Raw genomic sequence first — 22,503 nt, 5'->3', positions numbered from 1 at the left:
ATAGTTCCTTAAAGAAGCATTAAAAACTTTACACTTAAACAAAAATTGAATTTACTGCTCATATGCATAAAAGATTTATTGGGAATAATTGTTCTGTTTAAAAGGATTAAATTAAAACTAAATCAATAATAACGTGCAGTTTCAATTTAACTGCCTACTTAAAATAAAGTGGCAAATAAATAACAGCTAAATGATTAATAGCAATGCTTTTATTCACCTCCTCAACAGGCAAAATGGCCAGTTATTGAATATTTTATTGTGAGTGCAAAGGATGTTAATTGTACTAGAAACATGCTCTAATTTTAGTAATTTTTTGATTGAATACAAAACTGAATATGAAGCTCTTCATTAAATGGAGTCTTGATTTTATTTTGTTTGAAGTTATCGCAGTGAGTACTCAAATATGGTCCATTAAAGCCAGCAAATATCCTGGCGCATACATGTGAGCCCGCCCCCGCCCCCTTCTCTGCATCCATTTCTAACCAGGCCTCTGAAGAGGAGACCCGGCATCTGTTGTCTGAGCCATAACAAAAGAGTTGTGTACTCATTGTCTGTGTAACCTTTCTACCAAATGAGGAGGAAAGGGGTGCATGTTTTGTGCGTGGATGATTACTAATGAAAGGGTACTTCACACTCATTTTGTCCCAGTGTGTTGACCTGGACCACAAAACACAATGGGACTTCTCAGCACACAAGCTCAGTACAATGGGGTTCTTTAGTATCATGTTCTGTTTCAACCATTACATTTGTTTCTGTGAAGCATTACAGCTTTCTGTGCTCATAATTTTGTAAAACATTACCTCCTGTTGTTTCAACATATGTTTTCCATCTAGAAAGGGAGAAGGAGAGGTTTAAGATAGTCATTGCAGGTGTAAACAATGTGGCTAAAGCTTTCATATAAGCCACATGTTCCGATGCTATCCTTGCTTGTACATGTTTTTAGGGTTTCTCTTCAAAAACACTTGTTCAAAAACATGTTTCTCAACCAGGTTTGTTTCTGTATTTTCCAGGTTCCACTTAAAACATTAGTCTTCCATAGCATGTGATATTGCTTTTGTAGCCTCTTGAGAAAGGAAATCTATTGAGATTAGAGACTACAACTTTCGTGGAAATTCTAAAATAATTTAATTCTCCCAGTTTCATCTTCTTCATCACCTTTCAGCAGCTGTCAAAATGTTTTGTCTCATGGAAACACTGACATTTCTCAATCCCATATCCTAAGTTATGATTCATACATTCTCCATAATGCCTAAGTCACAACTAAAAATTGGATTTTTAAAGATGGGTGTTAATTCTTTCAGGCTACTAGAGTAACACTTATAGCATCACAAGATAGCTTTGTTCCCTGGAAATACCTGAAGCCTTGGGGAGAGAAGGATCCCTGGAGATCCATCAGCAGGAAGCACAGTACACAACAACAAAGCCATGCTATGGTGTCTGAATGTCACGCATCAAGCAGAGACCAGTAACAGCTCACTGACAGGTGCTTTCATAGCTAGCCCTTACTGACTGTGACTCAGTGCAAACACAAAAGTTAATTAAATAACTTTCCCATGTTCACATAGCAACTGGTGACACCAGGAATTCAGTGTAGGCAGCTGATTCTAGGACGCTTGTCCTTTGACACTCTGCTGAACCATTTCTCAGAACCACAGTATTCCATGTCATCATTCATAGAAACAAAGCACCATGATCATTGCATGTGATCGAGGAAAGTCTTTAGCCATGTCTGTAGACATGATGCCATTTTTTGCTGATACTGGTAAAATATGATGACTAGTCTCAGTATATTAATTTTGGTGTAACTGCAGATGAGAAAATCAGAAATCCATTTCCTTCAGCTGTTGAAAGTTACTGTTAGTCAGCTTTCTATCACTGTGACAAAATACCTGACATAAACAACTTATAAGAAGGAAAGATTTATTGTGATTCATACTTTTAGAGGCTTCAGTTCAGTCATTTGGCCCTGTTGCTTTGGCTCTGTGGAGGGATAGTGCCTCATGGCAGGAGCACGCAGTGGAGGATCGCTGTTCATATCATGTCAGCCAGGAAGCAGAGAGAGAGAGGAAGGAGCAGGGTCCTAATATCCCCTTCTAGAGCACACACCCAGTGACCTAACTTCCTTCCTCTAGGCCACATCTCTTAGAGGTTCTACCACCTTCCAATAATGTCACAGGCTGGCAACAAGCCTTTACCCTATGGGCCTTTGAGAGACACTTTAAATTCACACTATGGCAATTACTTATTGAAAAAATAGTGGACATTACTCAGTTATTGATTATCTTGTCAGTCTATCATAGAATTATAGAACAATGGATTTGGAATAGACTTGAGATATCATCTAGCAATTGAATCTGGAAATAAGAGGTTAACATTTTCAGTGATAAACAAGGTTATTTCCTCCTATTTTATTTTTATTTATTATTATTGTTGTTGTTGTTATAGTGCTGCAGATGGAACCCAAGCCCTCATGCATACTAAGCAAATGTTCTACCAGTGAGCTCTGTATCCAGCCCTGTCTTCCTGTTGGAAATACTTACAGCATCCTGTTTAAATCTTTCCTCATTCATTACAGTTGGTACATAAAGCCTGTCCTCCTCACTGAAGGAGAGGATCCACCAGCCTGCTTCTCTTTTATGTACTGCTTTATCTTTTGTGCCTAACATTCTGCCTATACACAGGGAGGTTCTCCACAGATATCTATTGCAGGCCTACTGAGCAATTCTCTGACTCACCCAAGGCAGACACTGCACCAAGTTTGCTTCACGCCCATCTATGGGAAATGCTGTGGCATCTATTGCTACTTAATGGACAAGATCCAGGAACCAGAGCAGACTGCCAGGGTCTGTATCCTGGCTCTACCACTCCTTTGCTCTGTGGCCTTGGGAGACTTAGAAAAGCTCTATCAGCCTTAGTTTCTTCATCAGTTAAATGAGGATAATAATAATAGTACTATACTTCCCTCAAGTTGTTCTAAGGCAAAAATTAGGGATTCACTGCAAGCATTCCTTGAGATCAACATACAATGTAATGTGCTGTCTTTCTGCATCCCTCTCCCTACTGAGTGGCAGAACAGTGATGCCCAGGGTTGTCACCTTGAGAGGTGGCCATCCTTGTTCTAAGCAGTGAAAACTAGAGGACTAGTGTATACCAGAAACTCAATGCTTTGGTTGTCCAGAAATGTTTTCTAAAATCTCTTCTCTCCAACTAAACTTATAAATCAATTTATGGAGCCCAGATGCTTTCATAGAGTTTGCAAAGTCATTCAAGATCCGACCTCTGCTTGACCTTGAGCTCTGTTCTTCAGCCTTCCTTCCCAACACCCTCCACTTTATTCATTCAGAAGTTGTTCTTGGAAAACACCACATTCTCTCTCCCCTCCATTCCTTTTTACATGTTGTTTCCTCAGCTTAGCACATGCTTCTTTAGCCTTAGGTCTCAGCAGTGCCATCGCTTCCTCCTGAAAGTTCTTCCCAATTTCCTGAGACAGGAGTGGATGTTCCCACTGAGACCTGATGGCCCCATGCCTCTCATCAGAGCAGACATCCCTCCACATTGTAAGCTGCTTGTTAGCTTGTCTCTACCCACTCGGGTCTGTGAGTCCAGCACTGTGTCATTTACCTCCATATCCCCCTGGCTTAGCAAGTGCTTAATAAGTAAGTATTTACTGAATTCATGAGTTTCCTAATGAATAAAGAGTAGAGTCAAATTCAGTTTTTCCTTTCATTATAGTATGGACATGGGCAAACAGCACATTTCTTTATTAAATTTTTTTTATTTACCTGAAGATAATAGTTGAGCTTTCTTCTGTACCTAAAAGACCACAGTTGAGAGCCTATTTGGAGGTTCTAGCAGGGTTCATATACCCTTGACAAAAGAACTGGCCTCCTCTAGTGGGAAGGTCATCCTCTTCAGTGGAGCACATGCATTGGAAGGGCTATACCTGGAGTGGTGAGAAAGGAAGGGGACACCTACTTGGCCAGCCAGTTTGGCCAAATCAACCTTGCCAGTCAGCGGAGTGTCAGGTGTTAAAGCCAGATCACCCTCACATCTGCTAAACAGCCACAGATGAACTTTGTGTTTTGCTCAGTGCAAGATAAGTTCTAAAGTCATTCACTAATTTGGCCCAATGCAAGAAGCTCCTGCATGTTTAGATTCTAATTTATTACTATTGGTTTTAAAAAACAAATATGTAATGCTTATTTGTGCTGACTAGAGTATTTTTAGAGATGCAATTATTTATTCTAGAATTCTTATGTCCGTGGCATGGTGCAGCATACTGGGGCAGAGACAAGAAAAGGAAGATAACCAATAGGCCCTGTTGCCCTGATCTTCCCCTAGGTGAGGAGACAAGTTTACCAGAAATAAGAACCAACACAGAGCCCTGTAAGAGACACTGTTGATCCTTATGCATTCTTAAGAAATAAACAAAACAAAATGAATATAACTTCTCAGAGATGAAAGAAACTGGCTCCAAGATGACATGAATTGGCAACTGACACATAAGAGGTAGGGGCACATCCAGAACTTGAGCCACCAGTGTCTGGTCCAAGTCCAGTTTGGGCTCTGCTGGACCATGCCATTGTCCATGTGCCTGTGCCAACCCTTAAATATCCAGGTAACAGGCCAGGCCAGGCCAAGAAACACTGCAAGTTCATAGGGATGGCACCCAGGAGAAACCACTCCATCAAAGCCTGGGGGCAGGTCATCCTGTAATGCTCAGGACATAGTGGGACACAGTTTGACATCCCATTTCCTGATAAATGGATCATTCCCTCTCAAACATTTTGCTAGAGGACTATTTCAAAAAGTTTTCCATCCTAATATGCAAACCAAAAAATTCAAAGTGACAATTTAGCAAGACATGGGAATTTTGGCTTTTCCTTCAGTTTTTGCTTTCCACCAAATCAAAGTTCACATTAAGAAGAGTAAATTAGTATTAGGGGGACCATTAGTTTGTTTACCCAGCATAAAATTACATCCTCTGTAAACGGGAATATCAAATAGCATAAAAAGCTGGAGTGATTTACATTTTCTTTTTGATTACAGGATTGCATCCACTGTACTCAAGGAAGGAAAATCTCTCCCATTTAGCTTTTGAAGATCAAAGAGGCCATTAAATATGCCATATTACCAGCATATTTTTTTTTCTTTTTTGGTTAAGACTAGAGGATACTTTACAAATTGAGATTGTCATGGAGAAAAGGGAGGACTTTATTTGGGGTCATCTGCACGCATTAAGAACTAGTTCTTCCCACTGGAAGGACCTTCTGCTTAACCTTTCATTCAGATAGGGCCATCCTATACTATCAAGTACACACTGACATGTCTACTGAGTTTTGTGGGCACAGACCTGACAAGCAAGAGACTGAACCTTTCAGTGAGTCGCATTCTGATTCTAAGCTATGGGGATCTTTCTATAATACATTTGATAAAATCCACAATATGATATGGAAAGCAAAATTACTGAGAAGAAGGATAAACCTCCGTAGATATTAAATTGAGATAAATTCTGGCTTTCCTCCCAAAGGGAGGAGGCTAAGACAAATGATGTCTAGGCAACAATCCATATTTCCCTTCCTAGATGAATAGCCAAATGTGTGCATTACCAGCTAAATTATGATTATGATTTTATCTTCACTAGCTGAAATACTGGATCATTTTTGTGTATATTTTTTTGTGTATATTTCTCTGAACAATAGGGATTCATTGCTTAATGTGGAAGACATTTTGTTTTCAGGCATTTAGAATTGTCTTCCATTTTTATTCCATATTTCAATAAAATTGAGTAATTAAGACCTTTTTGTGCTTATGTGTAGTGCATGGTTCTAATCTGAGCCTGAGATACATCTTTAACATATACACAGTAAGAAGGAAATTAGAGGAGAAAGATTGAGATTAATTTCAAATGAAATGATCAACTGAATACAGTGGGTGAATTATCTGGACTAAGGACTTGCCATTTCTTTTCTGCTTTGGACAGCCAACAACCTATAGAAGACAAATACTCAGACCTCCGCTATGACCCAAATTGGAAGAATAAGAAGGAAGAAGGGCAGTTGTTGAGGGGGGAAGCATTGCCAGAGTCTGCAGCCAGTTATTCAGAAAATCTGCCCTTGGATCCACTCTACCCTTCCAAGGAGACTTCAATGGAACTCTCAGAGGGAAAAGGCAAACAGAGAAAGAGCTCTCAGAGCGAAACTTCCTTACTTGGAAGTGAATTTTTAAGCCCAAACTATGAGAGTGGTGCCCAACACAAAGAGCCATTTTCAGAGCTGAGCAGTAGTGATATGGAGGAGAAGTCAAGCAACCTCTCTCAGTACCTGAAGAGTTCAAGTTCACATAACGAGGTGTTCCTGCCAGGATCACGTGGCCCTCGGAGAAGGAAGTCCAAGCAATATTTTGTGGAAAAAAACAAGCTGACTTTGGGATTACCCTCTCCTAAAACAGACTCGTATCTTCAACTTCACAACAGAAAAAGGGGGGAAACTCACCCAGAGCAGGTACGTAGTAGCTACTTAAGCTTCTCTTCTGGAAACACCAAACTGGAATTTGCATTTGTTTTCAGTGGCTGGCTATACCTGCTTTGGGGATGATGAGGTCATTGTACCAACTTGGGAGTTAACAAACCTTCCATACTACATTCTGTATGCTGCCCATGCTCCTAGAGTGAGGGAACTTATTCTGCAGATTCTTAAAAGCAAAACAAAGCCCTCAGTGGTTTATACACTAGGGGAGTGGTTCTCAGCCTTGGCTTCACATAGGAATCACCTTGAGTACTTTCAAAATACTGAGTCCTAGGCTAACAACTGAAATCCTAATGAAGTTCACCTGGACTGTGCTGCTCTAGCACTCCCTAGGTGATCCTAATGTTTAGCCAAGACTGAGAATCACTAGTCTAGAGCAGTGGCTTCCAAATACTAACATATATCAGAGTCATCTGGGAGACTTGATAAAGCAGATTGCTGCTGTGTCACATAGGATAACCAGTGTTGACAACAATTAAGTAAATATTTCAAAATAGATTGTAGAGAGGATTTTGAATGTTCCTGCTATAGTTTGGATCAGAAATGTCTTTCAAAGGCCCCAAATGCTTAGTCTCCAGCTTAGCTTTATTGGGAGAAAGTGGAAACTAGGCGAGGTCTAGTGGGAGGTAACCTGGTAACAAGGGGACATATCCTTTAAAAGAACAGTCCCTGCCCTTTTCTCTTTGTCTCTTTTGCTTCCTGTCTGCCATGAGAAGAGCAACTTTGTTCTATCATATGCCCTATGTCATGCTGTGCTTCTCAAAGGCAACAGGGTCAATCAATCGTGGACCGAAACCTCAGAAACTGTGAGCCAAAATAAGTTTTTCTTCATTATAAGTTGATTATCTCAGGCATTTTGTAAAAGCAACAGAAAGCTGACTAACACTGTTTCCAATATAAAGAAATGATAAATATCAGAGCGATACCAGTTACCCTTAACTGAATATTACACATCATACCTGTACAAGATCATTAATTTCAGCTTTATTTGTTTTGTTTTACATTTATTTTATTTGTGTATTTTATGTGGTGCTGGGGATCGAACTCAGTGCCTCATGCATGCTAGGCAAGCGCTCTGCCCACTGAGCCAGGCCACAACCCTCAGCTTTATTTGTAACAGCAAAAGATTGGAAGTCACCCAAGTATCTGTCAATTGGAAAGTAGTTAAGTAACTTATGGTATATCCACACAACAAAGTATACTCTAGCTGCCAAAAAAAATGAGATTATCTTATAAGTAATTTAACAGGATTTGTTATTAAGAAAAATTCAAGGTGTAGAACAGTGTGTGCAGTATTTTTCCCACATTTTTTGTCAGTGCATCATAGTTGTACATATTGATGAGATTTGTTTTACATATTTGAACATGCACACAATATAACAATATAATTTGGCCAATATCACTCTCCAGCATATGTGCAGTATTTAAAAATTGGAGAAGAAAAATATGTCTATTTGCTTGATATTTATAACAACTTGTTGAAGACTATATAAGTAGATGGTTAAGTGCAATGGGTGGAGTGGGACTGCCTGGGAACATAGCTTTTCAATTTATAACTTTCAAATCGCTTATTTTTCAACCATATCTATATGCAAACTTTTAAAAATTAAATAGAAAAATAACAGTAAAAATGGGGAAAGAGGCTTTTACAATACACAATTTTGAAGTAACCCAAATAGCATCACATCCCCTGACTGCATTGGGTCGACCCATCTTGCATTTTTGATTATACACCAGGGCTCCAAACACAACTGCTGACGTTTAAATTCAGTTGCTCCAGTCTTTTTGCTGTTTTTATAGATCTCTTGATTATACACTAAAATGCACTTTGATGCTAATAACTATAATAAAAATGAATAAATAAAATGCACTTTGAATACACGATAAGATCTCCAGCACACAATGTGTGAGGCAAGGAGCTGAGATGAAAAGCTACACACACTAGAGGGCACCTGAGCATCATGGTCAGGCAATAACTGCTGGTGAATATTCAGTGCTTGCTTTTATTCATGATTTGTTCAGTAGCCAAAAGTTATTTGTCTGAAACTCATTAGTATCTGAGTCAATTTGTGACCTACCATTAAAGGAAATTGTGTTTTGAAAAATGAACTACCCTTCTATCTTGATTCTAATATGACTTTGAAGATGAAGGTGAAATTTAGTATGGGTTTAGAAGAGATGTAAGTGCTTTATGCATGTTATTTGGCTCTTTCCTAGTAATTTCTTGGAAATTACAGATATTTTACAAATGTTAATATAGAAAGGTTATTCAATCACCTATAGTCTTCAAGACAATATAAAGCTATAAATAGAATTCGTTATCCAGATCCACTATCCATTCTGCAGATCAACACACCTTTGTGGCTGTTACTAAGACAGCAGGTCAGTCAGTCATCAAATATTTACTGAGCACCAGCTATGTGCTAGGTTCTCTTCTCAGTGCTAGGGATGTTACAGAAAATATAGCATGCAGCCGTCCTGACAGGAACTTACATTTCAGTCATGTGACATAAGAAACGTGTAATCAAATAATTTCAGTTATCGATCACACCTCCAAAGAGCCTGAGTAAACGTTATTTAATAAGCAGTGTGTGGAGTATAACCTGGGATAATTAGCTAGGTGCTTGGGGAGGGCTTTTCTGTGGACACCTCATTCAAGTTGAGATGTGGAAGGAGGAGAAATGGAAAAGCATGCAAGGTCTGAGAAGAGCTGTGCTTTGCCCCACTGAGGCCATAGGGAGCATTCTCACATAGCGAGCAACCCAACTATGTGGGAGTAAAAGTAAAACCAAAGTAAAAGTACTGGTTGGCAGGGCTGGGGTTGTGGCTCAGTGGTAAAGCGTTTGCCTAGCATACATGAGGCACTGGGTTCGACTCTCAGCACCATATACAAATATTAAAAAATAAATATCTTTTAAAAAAAGTTCTGGTTGGGGTATCAGAAATCAAGGATTAAATTCTAGGTTCTCAGACTGTCCCTTACTAGATTAGATATTTGAGCAAGAAACTCTATAAACCTGACCTTCCTCATTTATTGCAAGGCGTCAGTTTCTTCCTTAGATGACTATTTGAAGAACCTATATACAGCAGACCCTCAATGTATGGAATCTACCTCTACCACTAGGCATTCCTTAGGCATGGGAAAGAAAAAGAACCTATCTAGTGCATAGGTCCTTCTAAACAGCTTTTTCTTTTTTCAGGCTACAGAACCTCAAAATAAGAGTTATATATCTTCAAATAGAACAAAGACAAAATGTGCCTTTTGTCCAAAAAAAAAAAAAAGTTGGGGGGAGAGATAACATCTGTATTTCCCAGTAGCCCATCCAATGGTGTGACTCCTCAAAAACTGTCCTCAAAGGGGATCTGTCTGGGCACACCTCCCACTTGCTGTGCTATCTCCTGAGGGTCCCCAATCAATCAAACGCTGTCTCATAGATTACAGAACTCTATGATCTCATAGCCAACTAATTGGCATATTTCTTTGCTGATTCCTCAGATACAGTTTCATATATTGATCCTTCATGATAAATTACTTCTGAATAACTTCTATTTATCTAGTGTCTGGTACGTTGGTTTGAAGTATAGTTTTATATCATAATTCTTTCAACACTTGCCCCTCCCTTCTGGATTCTCCTCTGCCTTCCCAGAGCTCATCTTGGGTACGAATCTGATCATATCTATATACTGCTAAATGTGACTTGCTGTTATCTTCAAGATAAAATTTAAACTCTCAGAGTGGTAAAAAGGCACTTTATGACCCAGCCACACCTTCTCTCTCTCTCTCTCTCTCTCTCTCTCTCTCTCTTTGGTAGCTTCATGGTTTATTTTTTAAAATCACCCTGTAACTCTTAAGTCATAGTGCTGACTTAACACGTACTTTTTTTTTTTTTAACACATACTTATTGAATCAGTTTTTAGGAAAAATAGGATAGAAGCATTATATTCAGGGAATTCTTTTCTTTCCCTTCTGTCTAGGAAAGATATTATATAGTTACTTCGATGCTGCTTTTAAAAAATAATTCTTGGCTCTTATGAAAGATAACTATGGTTTAGCAAGGAAAATTCACTGGATTCAGAATTCAAGAAACTAGATGTGAGTGCTGGTTAGCCTCATCCTTTGTCCCTCCCTCCCTTGCATCCTGTGCTCCAGCCATTCTCTGGGAGCTCACAGTTCCCTGGCTTGTTTGCTTAGGAAAACCTTGCATTCCTTTTGAGATTCATCTCGAATGTCTCTGCCTTTATGGAGACTTTGAATATCCTCCCTTGCAATTGAGCATCAACCACAGAACCCACAACGCCACACTGCACAGTTTCCTGTGTGTGTTTGTATATCTTTATATGAGCTCCCTAAAGTCATGGCCCAATTGATCTCTGACTCCCCAGAGGTTGGCATACAGTAGTCACTATTTAAATAGTTAATGAAGAAATGTAATTTTTAAATACTTCTTCCTTGATTCAAAATTTTTAATGTTTTTAAAATGAAAAAAAAAAAAAAAGACTAACATGTGCTTGTGTTGTTGACTTAACCCTGGTATTTGAAATCAAAAGACCAGATTCAAACTCCATTATTGTTGGAGCCATTTATTACCTTTGGCAAATCACAAAATCTTGCTAAGCCTTATTTTTCTTCATTGACATGAACTTACAAATGTTTGCTTTCTACTACAGATTCAGAATTATTGGGATGATCAAATGAGAAACTGTATATGGAAGCTTTTTACAATCACGTAGCCCTACATAAATATAAGTTGCATTTATTATTAAACATTTGGTTTGAATTTACAGTCTCTTACTGGATAAGATTACTACTTAAGTGATATATTGCACTTCTTTCCCAATTCGTTTTGAATTTAGTAGAACCTTGGGTTGTCCATAAGGCCTTACCTTTATTTAAATTGGGATCATTTTGGTGATTGTATTTGGTTAGAAACATAAAGCTCCTTTTTATAGAAATCTTATTTTGGTAGTGCATTTGAGTTCCACCTCTCCTGTTACACTTGTAAAAAATGATTCTTCTCCAGAGCAGAAACTCTGTAGATGTTTGCAGATTGATAGATTTTCTTATTTTGCCCTGTGTGGCACCACAAGAGCACTTACTTAGGGAAGTATAATTTCAATTGAACTTTATGGTTTTTTTTCAATAAAGACATTTCTTAAGGTATCTTTCTTGTGTGTGCTATTCAGCACTTAGTTGCTTAAACTACCAATTTGTGTGATCTATAGAGTGACACTTCATTAATTCCACATTACTGAGGAGGGATCCATAAAAAGAAAACTTCCCATGTAACTAAAGCATGTCCTTTTGAAAATTGGAAATTTAACATAATTATTCATTTTTAAGGTTTAATCATTTTTAAGCTTCCAAAGTGTACCTGGTATACCTAATAATTCTGAGCTGTCTTACACAGGGCATATTGCACTGTCCTGTAGTGAAGTCAGAAGCTGTGGTGGTGCAAATGATTCTTTGCCTCTTAAATAACCCAGTCTGCCATGAATCCATGGCCACTTTATGGTGTTGTCAGTGTATCTGTTCTTAAGAGCTTTTGACCCTGTGGGGAGCAAACATGTAAACAGTCAGTACCAAGTGAAAACTGCTATACAGGTTGAGCACCCCTAGTCCAAAAATACAAAATCTGAAATGCTCCAAAATCCAAAACTTTTTGAGCACTGACAAGATGCTGCAGGTAGAAAATTCCATACTTCATGTGATGTGTCAAAGTCAAAATGCAGGTGCACTAAAAAGGTTGTATAAAATTACCTTTAGGCCATGTGTATAACGGTATGGAAAACATAAATAAATTTATGAAAAACGTAAGGAACTCAGAAAACAAAGTGCCCATCTCTGTCCAGGGAAATCAGAGGACTTCCCAGAAGAGGCAATCATGGAACTGATTCTTTAAAAAGAAGTAAATGTTAATAATGGAGGTAGCAGGGCTGGGATTATGGCTCAGTGGTAGAGCGCCTGCCTGGCATGTGTGAGTCACTGGGTTTGATCCTCAGCACCACACAAAAATAAATAAATAAATAAATAAAGCGATTGTGTCCATCTACAATTACAAATAATAATAATAATAATAATAATAATAATAATAATAATAATAATAATAGAGGTAGCAGTAGAGGAACTACAGGTAAAGGGACCACGTGTAGTGGTATAAAGTTGTGAAAGAGCACTATTTAATTGGAAAACTGCCAGTACCTCAGGAGACTCTGTACTGCTATTCTGAAACTAGTAGCTGCTTAATTAAATCAAATAAATTGGTCAGAGAAGACATGGGAAATGTTAACAATATACCTTAACTATTGCATTTTCACATAAACTATATAAGAACACATTGAATTGCTTTTTTTTTTTTTTTTTTTTTTTTTGTACCAGGGTTTCAACCCAGGTACCAGGGTACCAGGTACTTAATCACTAAGCCACCTCTCAAGTCCTTTTGCTTTTTGAGACAGGGTCTCACTAAGTTGCTTAGGGCCTCACTAAATTGCTAAGACTGGCTTTGAACTTGCCATCCTCCTGCCTCAGCCTCCTAAGCTGCTGGGATTATAGGTGTATGCCACTGTGCCTGATGAGTTCCCATTTTCTTTGCATCAGTTTGAGAACATCTATGTCTTCCAGGTTTGATTTCTCAAAAGCAAAGAACAAATTTAGGAAGCCTTTAGAAACAATGCAAAAGCATAGTCTCTTTGGATTTTTATGAATATTTCCCCTAATCTTTTACTTGTTTTCCTCCCTACATTTTATTTTGCCATTTATTTTTATTGGGTCATTCTAGATCATTTAACTTAGTTTTCACGAAAATCACACCTCTGTGTTCACATTCAGATTTCTCCAGATTGCCTAATTTTTACATACAGCAAGCACAATAGGAACACATAGGTTGGGAACAAATATAAGACTCCTGGCAAATGGACAACTCAACTAGTGGAAGCAGAAGTTCCAAGGTAACCTTAAGGAGCCCACTACCATGAGCATCTAGCCATGGGTACTGGTTGGGATAGCACCAAGAAAGATGGAAAAGTCCCTAATTCAATGAGTTAGTTAAGGAGAAAGTAGATACTGCTGAGGCTGATTGCGAGAATGGGGATGCAGGTATTAAGGGTAGAGAAATTGGTGCCTTTCACATAGATCCTTGTATGTCATTTTAAAGGAAAAGCTTTCAAAATGAGATCCCCAGGCCAACAGCACCAATGCCACCTGGGAATTTATTAGCAGCACAAATTCTTGGCCCCATTCCAGACATCCTGAATCAGAAACTCAGGGTGAGGCCCAGCGATGTGTGTTTTAACAAGTTTTCCAAGTGATTCTGATAAAAACTTAAGTTTTAGAACCACCATACTCAAGAGTTAATCCTTGCCTCTGATGATATGGAATCATTGAAGGATTTTAGTAAGGGAGAAATTTGAGTACAGTGTGTAAGCTGTGCAGTAAATGATTTTTTTCTTTAAGTCTGTACCTTGACCCATCATACTACATATTCTTGGTTTGTTCAGGAGGGTTCAAATTAATAGTTATCAACCTTGCTATAAGTTACATGGGATATTTCTAAAAATCTGTTTGGCATTCTTGAAATGGCCAATTATTTCCTTTCTGGACTATATATATATATATGTATGTATTATAATATATAATAAGCTTTATTGAAAGCTTATTATATATATCAAGCATTGACATGGTGCCTGGGGTCTATTACTGAATAAAACAGACCAAAGTCTTAGCCCTTGTGAAGCTAACTTCTGTTGGGAGGAGATGGGCAATAGATGAAATAGATAAATTGTGTATTAGTAGGAAGTGAGGAGAAAAATGAAACGTAACTGGTAAGGATTACTGAAGTGGGAGAAAATTACAATTTAAATAAGTTATGAGGCAAGGTGTCCGTGAGAGGGTATAAAGGAGGTGAGAGAATCTACCATCAAGTAGGTAAAGCAGTTCCTGGAAGAGGGGACCAAAAATGCAAAGTTGAGAAGCTGAAAGACTAGTGGGCCTGGGGTTCAATGAGCAAGGGGAAGAAGAACGGAAGACCAGGTCTTTATTGCCACCTTATTTTATTGACAGTTGACTGCCAGGATTTAATATAAATCACAAATCTAACAAGATAAAAATGAGTAGCTATACAGTTGTCCAGTGTATCTGTGGAGAATTGGTTCCAGAACCTCTCATAGATAGCAAAATTTGAAAACGTTGAAGTCCCATAAATAAAATAGTGTGTTGCATACAACCTTCACTTATTCTCATATATACTTCAAATCATCTTTACATTAATTATGATACTTAATGGAATGTAAATAGTTTAGACTGTTATTCAGGGAATAATAACAAGAAAAAAGTCTGTACATGTTCAATATGGACCTAATTTCTGCCCCCCAATATTTTAAGTCCCCGGTTGATTGGATCCTGGGCTGTGGAATCTGTGTATGTGCAGAGCCAATTATATGTATTCTGATGAAGGTGGAAAGTTCAGTGAGCAATGTGTGTTGAACTTGTCTTTCAGTCGTATTTATCAAGCATCTAATGGCCAGGACTATCCAGAGCCACCAGGTGGCACGGGTAAGCAGCTCCCTTGGAGCTGTACAGCATGGCCCTCCTGCCTTCATGGAATTTCAAGTCCAGAAAGGAAATCCAACATGGATACCAGGGTGACACTTGTTACAAAGGGAAAAGTGTAGGGCTCAAGGCCACATGCTTGGTGCACCTATGCAGCTTCCTCTGGGATCAGGGAAGACTCCCTAGAAGAATTTACATTTTAGCCAGAGAAAGAATGATGAATAGTGTGGTTCAGAATAAGTTAAGTAAAGGAAATTTCCAAATGAAGAATGGTGTGTGTGTAGACCCAGAGATGGTGGTGCATGTGGCCCTTGGGCACAACTGAGAGGCAGCGGAGCAGGGGAGAGAAGAGAGTAGATGGGAGCCCGAGGCCACCTGGCCTTGTACACCTGTAAAGATTCGGGACATGAGAAAGAATTGGAGTGTTTTTAAACAGGTGACTGACAATTAATTTAGGGGTTTTAAAACTCAAATATCTTACACTGAATACGAATGTAAAAAATAATATAACCAATGATTTCAGTGTCATCAAATTCTTGTTGAGTATGCACAGGCTAAACACATCAGGAATGTTCTATAGGAATGGAGAAAGGGGCCAAAGCACAGCCCAAATATTTCATGTGTGTTGTCAGTAAATAACTAAATAATCCTAATCCCTCAAGAATTAAAGCATCTGTGCTAAAATCAGCGAGGCAGCCTGATAAATGGGAGAGTGCTTGTGTCACGGTGCTTCTGCCTGTTTTACGGATCACATATAAATACGGGCGGCAGCAGTGCCGACATTGGCAGGCATAAACTGAAAAGTAGCAAAATATTTTAGAAATAGGGCAGAGAAATAAATACTTGACGTCACTCATTAGCCAGGTTAATAAAGAAATGCTCCCCGAATCTGATGATAGTGCCCAAAGAGAAGGATTTCATAACGGATGTGTTGGAATGATGGTAAGCAAATACCACACTAAAAAATCAGACACTTGGGCGTATTTAATTTGGACACATGCTAACTGTCAATACAGTGCTTTCAAGGAATGAGCATAACAAAGAACCTAATAAATTAATGTGGGGCTCCTCGCTTTATGTAAATGTAAGATCAATAGTAAAAACAGAATATAAAGGGGAAGAAGGGGCAAAACCTCCAGTGACAGCAGAACTTAATATGGTTACTGATGCTTGTTTCAGTGTGTGTCTATGCAGATCACTAATTCACATACAGCTCCTGGTAAAGCATTAAATTTGTTTTCTGTGGCATGGTCTGATTCTCTAAGAACCTGAAGAGTTTCTTTGAGAGAGAAGTAGCAGCCCAGTCTAGCTCAGCTGTACTCAATCTCAGTTGCTTCCCTACCTACAAACCCTCACTTCAAAGCAAGGAACATAATGTACAATTTTTTAATGGCTCTAGACCCAGGCACTCAGACTCTCTGCTCTGCGTCTTACCTCAGTGTAAACACCTAATCAAGATTGCCTGCGCTTCAACAATAGCAGCCAAATGCAATTCGAGAACCACAAGCCTTTGAAGTCCTCCCTGCAAAGGCCGGTTTTCTAGTCTGGGATAATGACATGCCATGATTGCTGTCTTTGTTGTATCTTTTCAGTAGAGAAGCAATTATAGGCCCCAATTTAACAGAATAGACATTACACAGCTTATGATGCTCAAAATGCAATTTCATTTGATCATTTTCTCGATTTGATTGGTATTAATAGAATAGTTCACAAAAAAAAAAAAAATAGCTGGCAGAGGTTGTGTCCCATTCCACTTTCAAAGAGATAATGTAGAAGTATTCTTTACTTGCCCGGTGAGTCTCGCTGGGGTGATTCAGCCACCGAGTTCCACCAAAAGAGCCTGTGGAAGAGAATATTGCACATCCTTCCTTCTCTGGGAAAGGAAGCAGCAGACTCTGTGTTTTTAACATGTAAACTTTTCATCAGAACCACATCAGAGAGCCCATCATTGTCTATAGAGCAATTAAATATCCCAGTGATAAGCTGAAAGAACTAAACCCAAGTCCCCTTTATTTCTTAGGCATTTACACAAATCGGTGAATTGGCATCCTAGTGACAGATCTGTGGAACTGTTCAGCTTCTTGCTCACAGCTTCCAGAGATAGTTCACTGCCACTTGAGGTTGGAGAAGGATTACTTTCTCACCGACTTAGTCAGCCTGGTCAGATTTTTTTTTTTTTACTCTCTTGACCTTCATTTCTCCTCCAGGACACGGTTGATTTTTCTTTCTTAAATGAGTGAGCTTTCTATTTAACATTGTGGTACTAATGGATCAAAACCTTTGTAAAAGCACCAGCAAATGTTGTAAAAACTAACTTTTTCCTGTCATTGGGTATTTCTGAACTAGCACTGTGAGAAGGACCAAGATGGAAACTTAAGAAATGGTACCTGACCTTGAGCGGCAGCATTTATTGTCCTAAACTTTTTGTTTCAGTGCAAATTAAACTTTTTCTTGATGTGAGGTTTCCCATTTGCAGAGGAAGTTAATCATTGAAACCAATACTTACATATAAATGGTAAATAGATAAGGCTGGTGATGGTGTAGATTTTTAAATACCGAAAGGTTGATAAAAAGTGGGAAGAATAAGAAGAAAACATTTTACTTTCACTTTTAATCAGAATTCCATGACCAAATAGTGCATTTTTGTGGCTTATTTTAGGAATGAAAATTCAAGGAAAAACTATTTTTTCCCCACTTTCAGATTTACCGTTAAGCTTCTAAGCATCCACAGCACCGAGAGCCACCTTATCTATTTACAGCGTGTATGTAAGCACAGTAATTGTGATAGCTATTTAATAGTAGAGAGAGTTTAGGGACAGATAAGGTGACACTCCGAAGAAATAAGATGTTGTCCCTTGTGCCACAGAGGCCACATAGAGTGGTCAGGAATGAGGTTATCTTCATTGACAAATATTTACTTTGATTTAATATTTAACAAATATTTTTTACCTCTTTCTTTATTGAGTGCTGTACTTTGTAAGCATGAGGTGAAAGTAAGCTGCAGGGGGGGAATTTGAACACAAGGCTGACAGACTCCACATCCCCTGCTCTTTCCAGTCTCACTGCTGGTCTCTTGTCACGCTAGGCAGCCCAGCAGAGGAAATGTAACAGAACAGCGTCAAAGCCTGGAGCCAAACTTAAGAATTAATTACCTCAGTCCAGAAAAGCAGAGACTTGACAGCATTTACAGGCAAAGAACCAGAGAATGGCCACTCTGTGCTTCTCCAAAGAACAGAGGGACAGAAAATACGGAAAGATGTATTTCTGCTTGTGTAAGGAAGAGCCGGCGTTTGGGTTGCTCAGTGAATACTGTGTTCATCCTGAATGAAGCAGAGGTCCCTTTCTCTTCCCTAACCCATGGTTGATCTTTAAACATGTCCTAGTCATGAAAAGTGGGTAATGCCACCAGGAGATAAGGCATGTATTGAGGCAGAAAGTGGATGACATCTACCAGGGTTGATGTGGTGGCCTGTGTCTATAGTCCCAGCTATTCAGGCAGCTGAAGCGGAAGGATCATTTTGAGCCCATGAGTTCAAGACCAGCCTGGGCAACACAGAAAGTCCCCATTCAAAAAAGAAAGAAAAGGAAAAAGTTTGCTTTATGGACTATATTCTTGATGGCTAGAATTCGTATAACACAGAGCCTTTTTTCTTATTTTAAAATAAGTAGTCAATGGAGGCAACAAAGAGCCCATCATTGAATAATTTGGGATCCGAAACCCCATGTGTCTGCCTTCCATCAGTTATTCCTAAGTCTGACTGCAAATTAGACAAATTTTCAGACCATTTCTTACTTTTTAAAATAACACATAGGGAACTTTAGAAATACACTGCTATCTGGAGCAACCCCCCAAAACTTCCAGGTTAACTGGCTTGTGGGGGGACTAGGGCATTAGTACTTTTTAAACACACCCTAGGTTTTCCTAATATCTAACTAAAGTTGACTTTAGAGACCACTGATCCACATCATTCAAATTCACTAAGTGGCAGAAGTACAAATTCTGCAGGTCTGGGAGGATATCTCTAATGAGTAAGTTAGCTTAGCAAAATTTTTAAATGCAAGCTCCGGAATTAGGTAACCTGGCTGTTCTCCTTACTAGTTGTTGGTCCTGGGCTATTTACTCAATCTCTCTGTACCTTAGTTTACTAATTTTCAAAAATTAGAGTAATAATAGTACATACCTGCCAGGGATGATGGTGCACACCTGTAATCCTAGCAGCTCAGGAGGCTGAGTCAGGAGGGTCTCAAGTAATAGGCTAGCCTGGGCAAACTAGCAAGTCCCCATCTCAAAATAAACAATAAAAATTAGTGGGTATGCATGGCACTTGCCTAGCATGTATAGAGCCCCCTGGGTTCAATCCCCAGTACCACAAAGAAAAGCAAAAATAATAATTATAGTACATGTCTGATAAGGTTGTTACAAGGATTAACTGATACATCCTATGTTAAAGGCTTAGGACAACTGCTGCCATACCATGAGCATTCTGTTGTTATGTTAGATATTGTTATTTCTGTTGCTATTGTCATCATTTTGGAGTACAAATGTCCTGACAAAATTTATGATAGTGCAAAAGTATATGCTTACAGCTATTGTGTATTTTACTTTCAGTACAGTATTCCAAAAATTAGAAGAGATATACCAAAAATTACATGAGATATTCAACACTTTGTTGTAACATGGGCTTTGTTAGATGATTTCACTCATCTGTAGGCTAATGTAAGAGTTCTGAGCATACTTAGAGGTAGATGAAACTGAACTCTGATGTTCAGTAGGTGAGGTACATTAAATGCATTTTCAATTTATGACAGGTTTTCAGGACACAACCCCATTGTAAGTCAAGGAGCATCTGTGTAGTATTATTTCATCACAGTTCTGTTGATATGATCAAATGTTCCTTGCAGTACCCTCTTCATGTATCTAGTCTAAAATTGGGTTTCCTGAGTATGCATGGCATTTAAAGTAAAGGAGTAGTTTGACCTCAGAACACCAGTTTCCCCTCAATGCCTGCAAGAGAAAACATTTCCCTCAATGCCTGCAAGATTATTCCCATTTTTCTTGGGAATTATCCAGGTCCCTGAAGACTACAGAGGAATCCTTGAAATTAACTGAAAATAAAAAATCCAGCCCTGTGGGACCCTTCTAGAATGCACAGACTTGAGTCTCTTGACTCTAAACTAAAATGAACCCAGTTAACATGCTATGTATGTTTTACCCTCTCAGATATACTACCCCATCAGAGTAACTGGCAAGACATCTGTTCAGAATGCCAAAGAGATGGAAAATGCTGCCATCGATCCTGAGGACAAGTGGCATCAAAGAGCACAGCAGTTAAAGGTTACTAACTAGATTGCATGTTAAGTGTGATACTGCTGAATATAAGTCATGCTTATCACTGAGTTCTTGGGGATTTATTTTTTGCCTGAGAATAGTTAGTTCACCACCATCCTTTATGGGGGAGACTGATGAGCCATTGGTTGGTCAGGCAGCCACCCCTAGCTGTTTCACCAAAGGTTCTTTTTCTCAGATGATCATCCTATCACTCTTTAAACATAGAGCTAAAACTCTCACAGAAGGGAGTGCAGGGGGAAATGCAGAAAAATCAGGAAATCATAGTTCCAAAGTGTTGTCCAGTTCTGTGCTACCCCTTTATCTGGTTCCTTTGGGAGTTGGCAGTCACCCATTATCCCTAAGTGACTGGGTGCATGGGAGTCTTCAGAGCCTTATAAACCCTCTTTTGTAGAATGTGAAAGCTTACCAGCTGGTAATTTATCATGTGGACAACTTTTTAGGCCATGGGTTTTGTTGTCAGTGTGCTATGTCACTAACAGACCAAATATGTTTGTGACTGTCCACAATGTCAGAATTCATTGAATAACAATTCACAGGCTGCACCACTCTCATCAGTGGCAGTTCACTGAATATTTGTGGGTCACCTGGTAGTCATAAGCCAGTCAATCACAGATTCTTTTTTTCCAGCCAATTCCAATTATAGATAATTTCTAATATCTATAACAACCAAGTCTCATATATATATATGTTATGGAAAGGATTAGAAAGGATTAAGGCAGACACAGGCATTTAGAAGGCTGAACTAAGGGCAAAGAAAACATTGTTTATTCCCAAAGAGTCACTGTAGGTGGTCAGATAAGATTACAAACCAGCCAGAGAATTTGTTCAGGGTGCAGAGCTGTCAAAACACAGAAGCCTACTCAGATGGACAGCAGTTTCACAGTGTCAGCTTGAGATGTCAGCTTCAAGTGGGACTTGCATGGTCATCCCAAGCAGGAGAAACCACACTGTGCTAAAGTCCAAGGACAGAGATTCAGAGGTTGTTGCTGTGGCAGTTTTCCTGGGCAAAGTTCATGACAAGCGACTAGGTGAAGGGATCAGGGTGCAGCTGTGTCCAGTCTCAGGGTACTCCTCCTTTATGGGTGTCAAGGGAGAGCATTGCATCATCAAGTGATCTGGTGTGTCCAATAGGCTTGTTTTTCCAATGAGTTTCATATGCCCATGCATCCATGTGCTTCTGACTAATTTGATAAGATCACAGGTGGTCATTCTCATTAGCACGAATTTATCAGTTTATGCCTTATCAGTTTGTGCTAGGCAGGTGGTGGCTATTCACTTATGCAAACAAGGTATAGAGTCATTCCACCTCAGCACTTAAACTCAAAATGGAGTAGCTTTTATGGCAAACTATTGCTTTACAAAACAGAGTAGCAAAGGTTTTGGCACAGCTTGAAAACTGCTGTCCTGTACATCATGGAGTAACTCAGAGCAGGGCACACCTCTGCTTTGAATCCATAAATGTGATTTGGGGGAAGATTTTTTTTTGCAGTTTTCCACACTGACTATTCCTTTAGAATAAACAGAAAAAGCAGTAACAGCTGATTTTTTTTTTCCTGAACCAGCTATGGAATTATGTGGAGTCACTGTTGGATCAGGTTTTATCCCCAATTAAGAAGGGATGAGCCCTTTGAAATCATGGAGCCTATAAAGCATATCAACATCATCAGATAAAACTATGTATGTAGTAATGGTAATAATAAAGATAATAAAGTTCATCCCAGCTTCAAAGAAGTTAGAAAAGAGGAGCAGCCTAAGTCATGTCTTTTTCTCCCTGTGGTCTCCAAGCTGTTCTTAAAGATATGAATCAATCCATCAAGCAGTCAGTCAAACAATAGGTTTCCCAGAGCTTTCTGAAAACTGATGCCAGGGGGCTGTACCCAGAAGTTGAGAGCTTGGGGACTGACTGTCTCCTGCAGTGAGATGGGGGTGCATGGATCTACCCAACAGCCCTGATAGAGAGCCAGCTAAGGGAGCGTGGCCAGCAGGATCCAGGGAACCAAGGCAGCACAAAAGGCATGTCCTGCATTATGGGCAATGGACTGGGTCAGGGTTTTCTGGTCCTTGACCTGTCATTTATTGGA

General features: G+C 39.1%; 1 protein-coding gene across 10 annotated transcripts in view; it reads left to right on the top strand.

Moving 5' to 3' along the window:
• Positions 1-22,503, top strand: part of Jhy (junctional cadherin complex regulator) — a 90,969-nt gene that overhangs the window by 10,356 nt on the left and 58,110 nt on the right. For 9 of the 10 annotated variants that reach the window (XR_007344467.1, XR_007344470.1, XR_007344469.1 and 6 more), the window contains exons 3-4: positions 5,984-6,503; positions 20,294-20,407. Coding sequence is in view for 7 of the 10 variants with exons in the window: in XM_048795606.1 (XP_048651563.1) it covers positions 5,984-6,503; positions 20,294-20,407 (634 nt within the window). In the remaining 3 variants the exon portion in view is untranslated. The remainder of the gene's footprint in view (positions 1-5,983; positions 6,504-20,293; positions 20,408-22,503) is intronic. The other variant, XM_048795604.1, reaches the window with a different exon arrangement.

The sequence above is a fragment of the Marmota marmota genome, unplaced genomic scaffold (genome assembly GCF_001458135.2).
Source record: "Marmota marmota marmota unplaced genomic scaffold, marMar, whole genome shotgun sequence".
NCBI classification, from domain to species: Eukaryota; Metazoa; Chordata; class Mammalia; order Rodentia; family Sciuridae; genus Marmota; species Marmota marmota.
The sequence above is the reverse complement of the archived record's forward strand: the minus strand, read 5'-3'. Positions and strand labels throughout refer to the sequence as shown.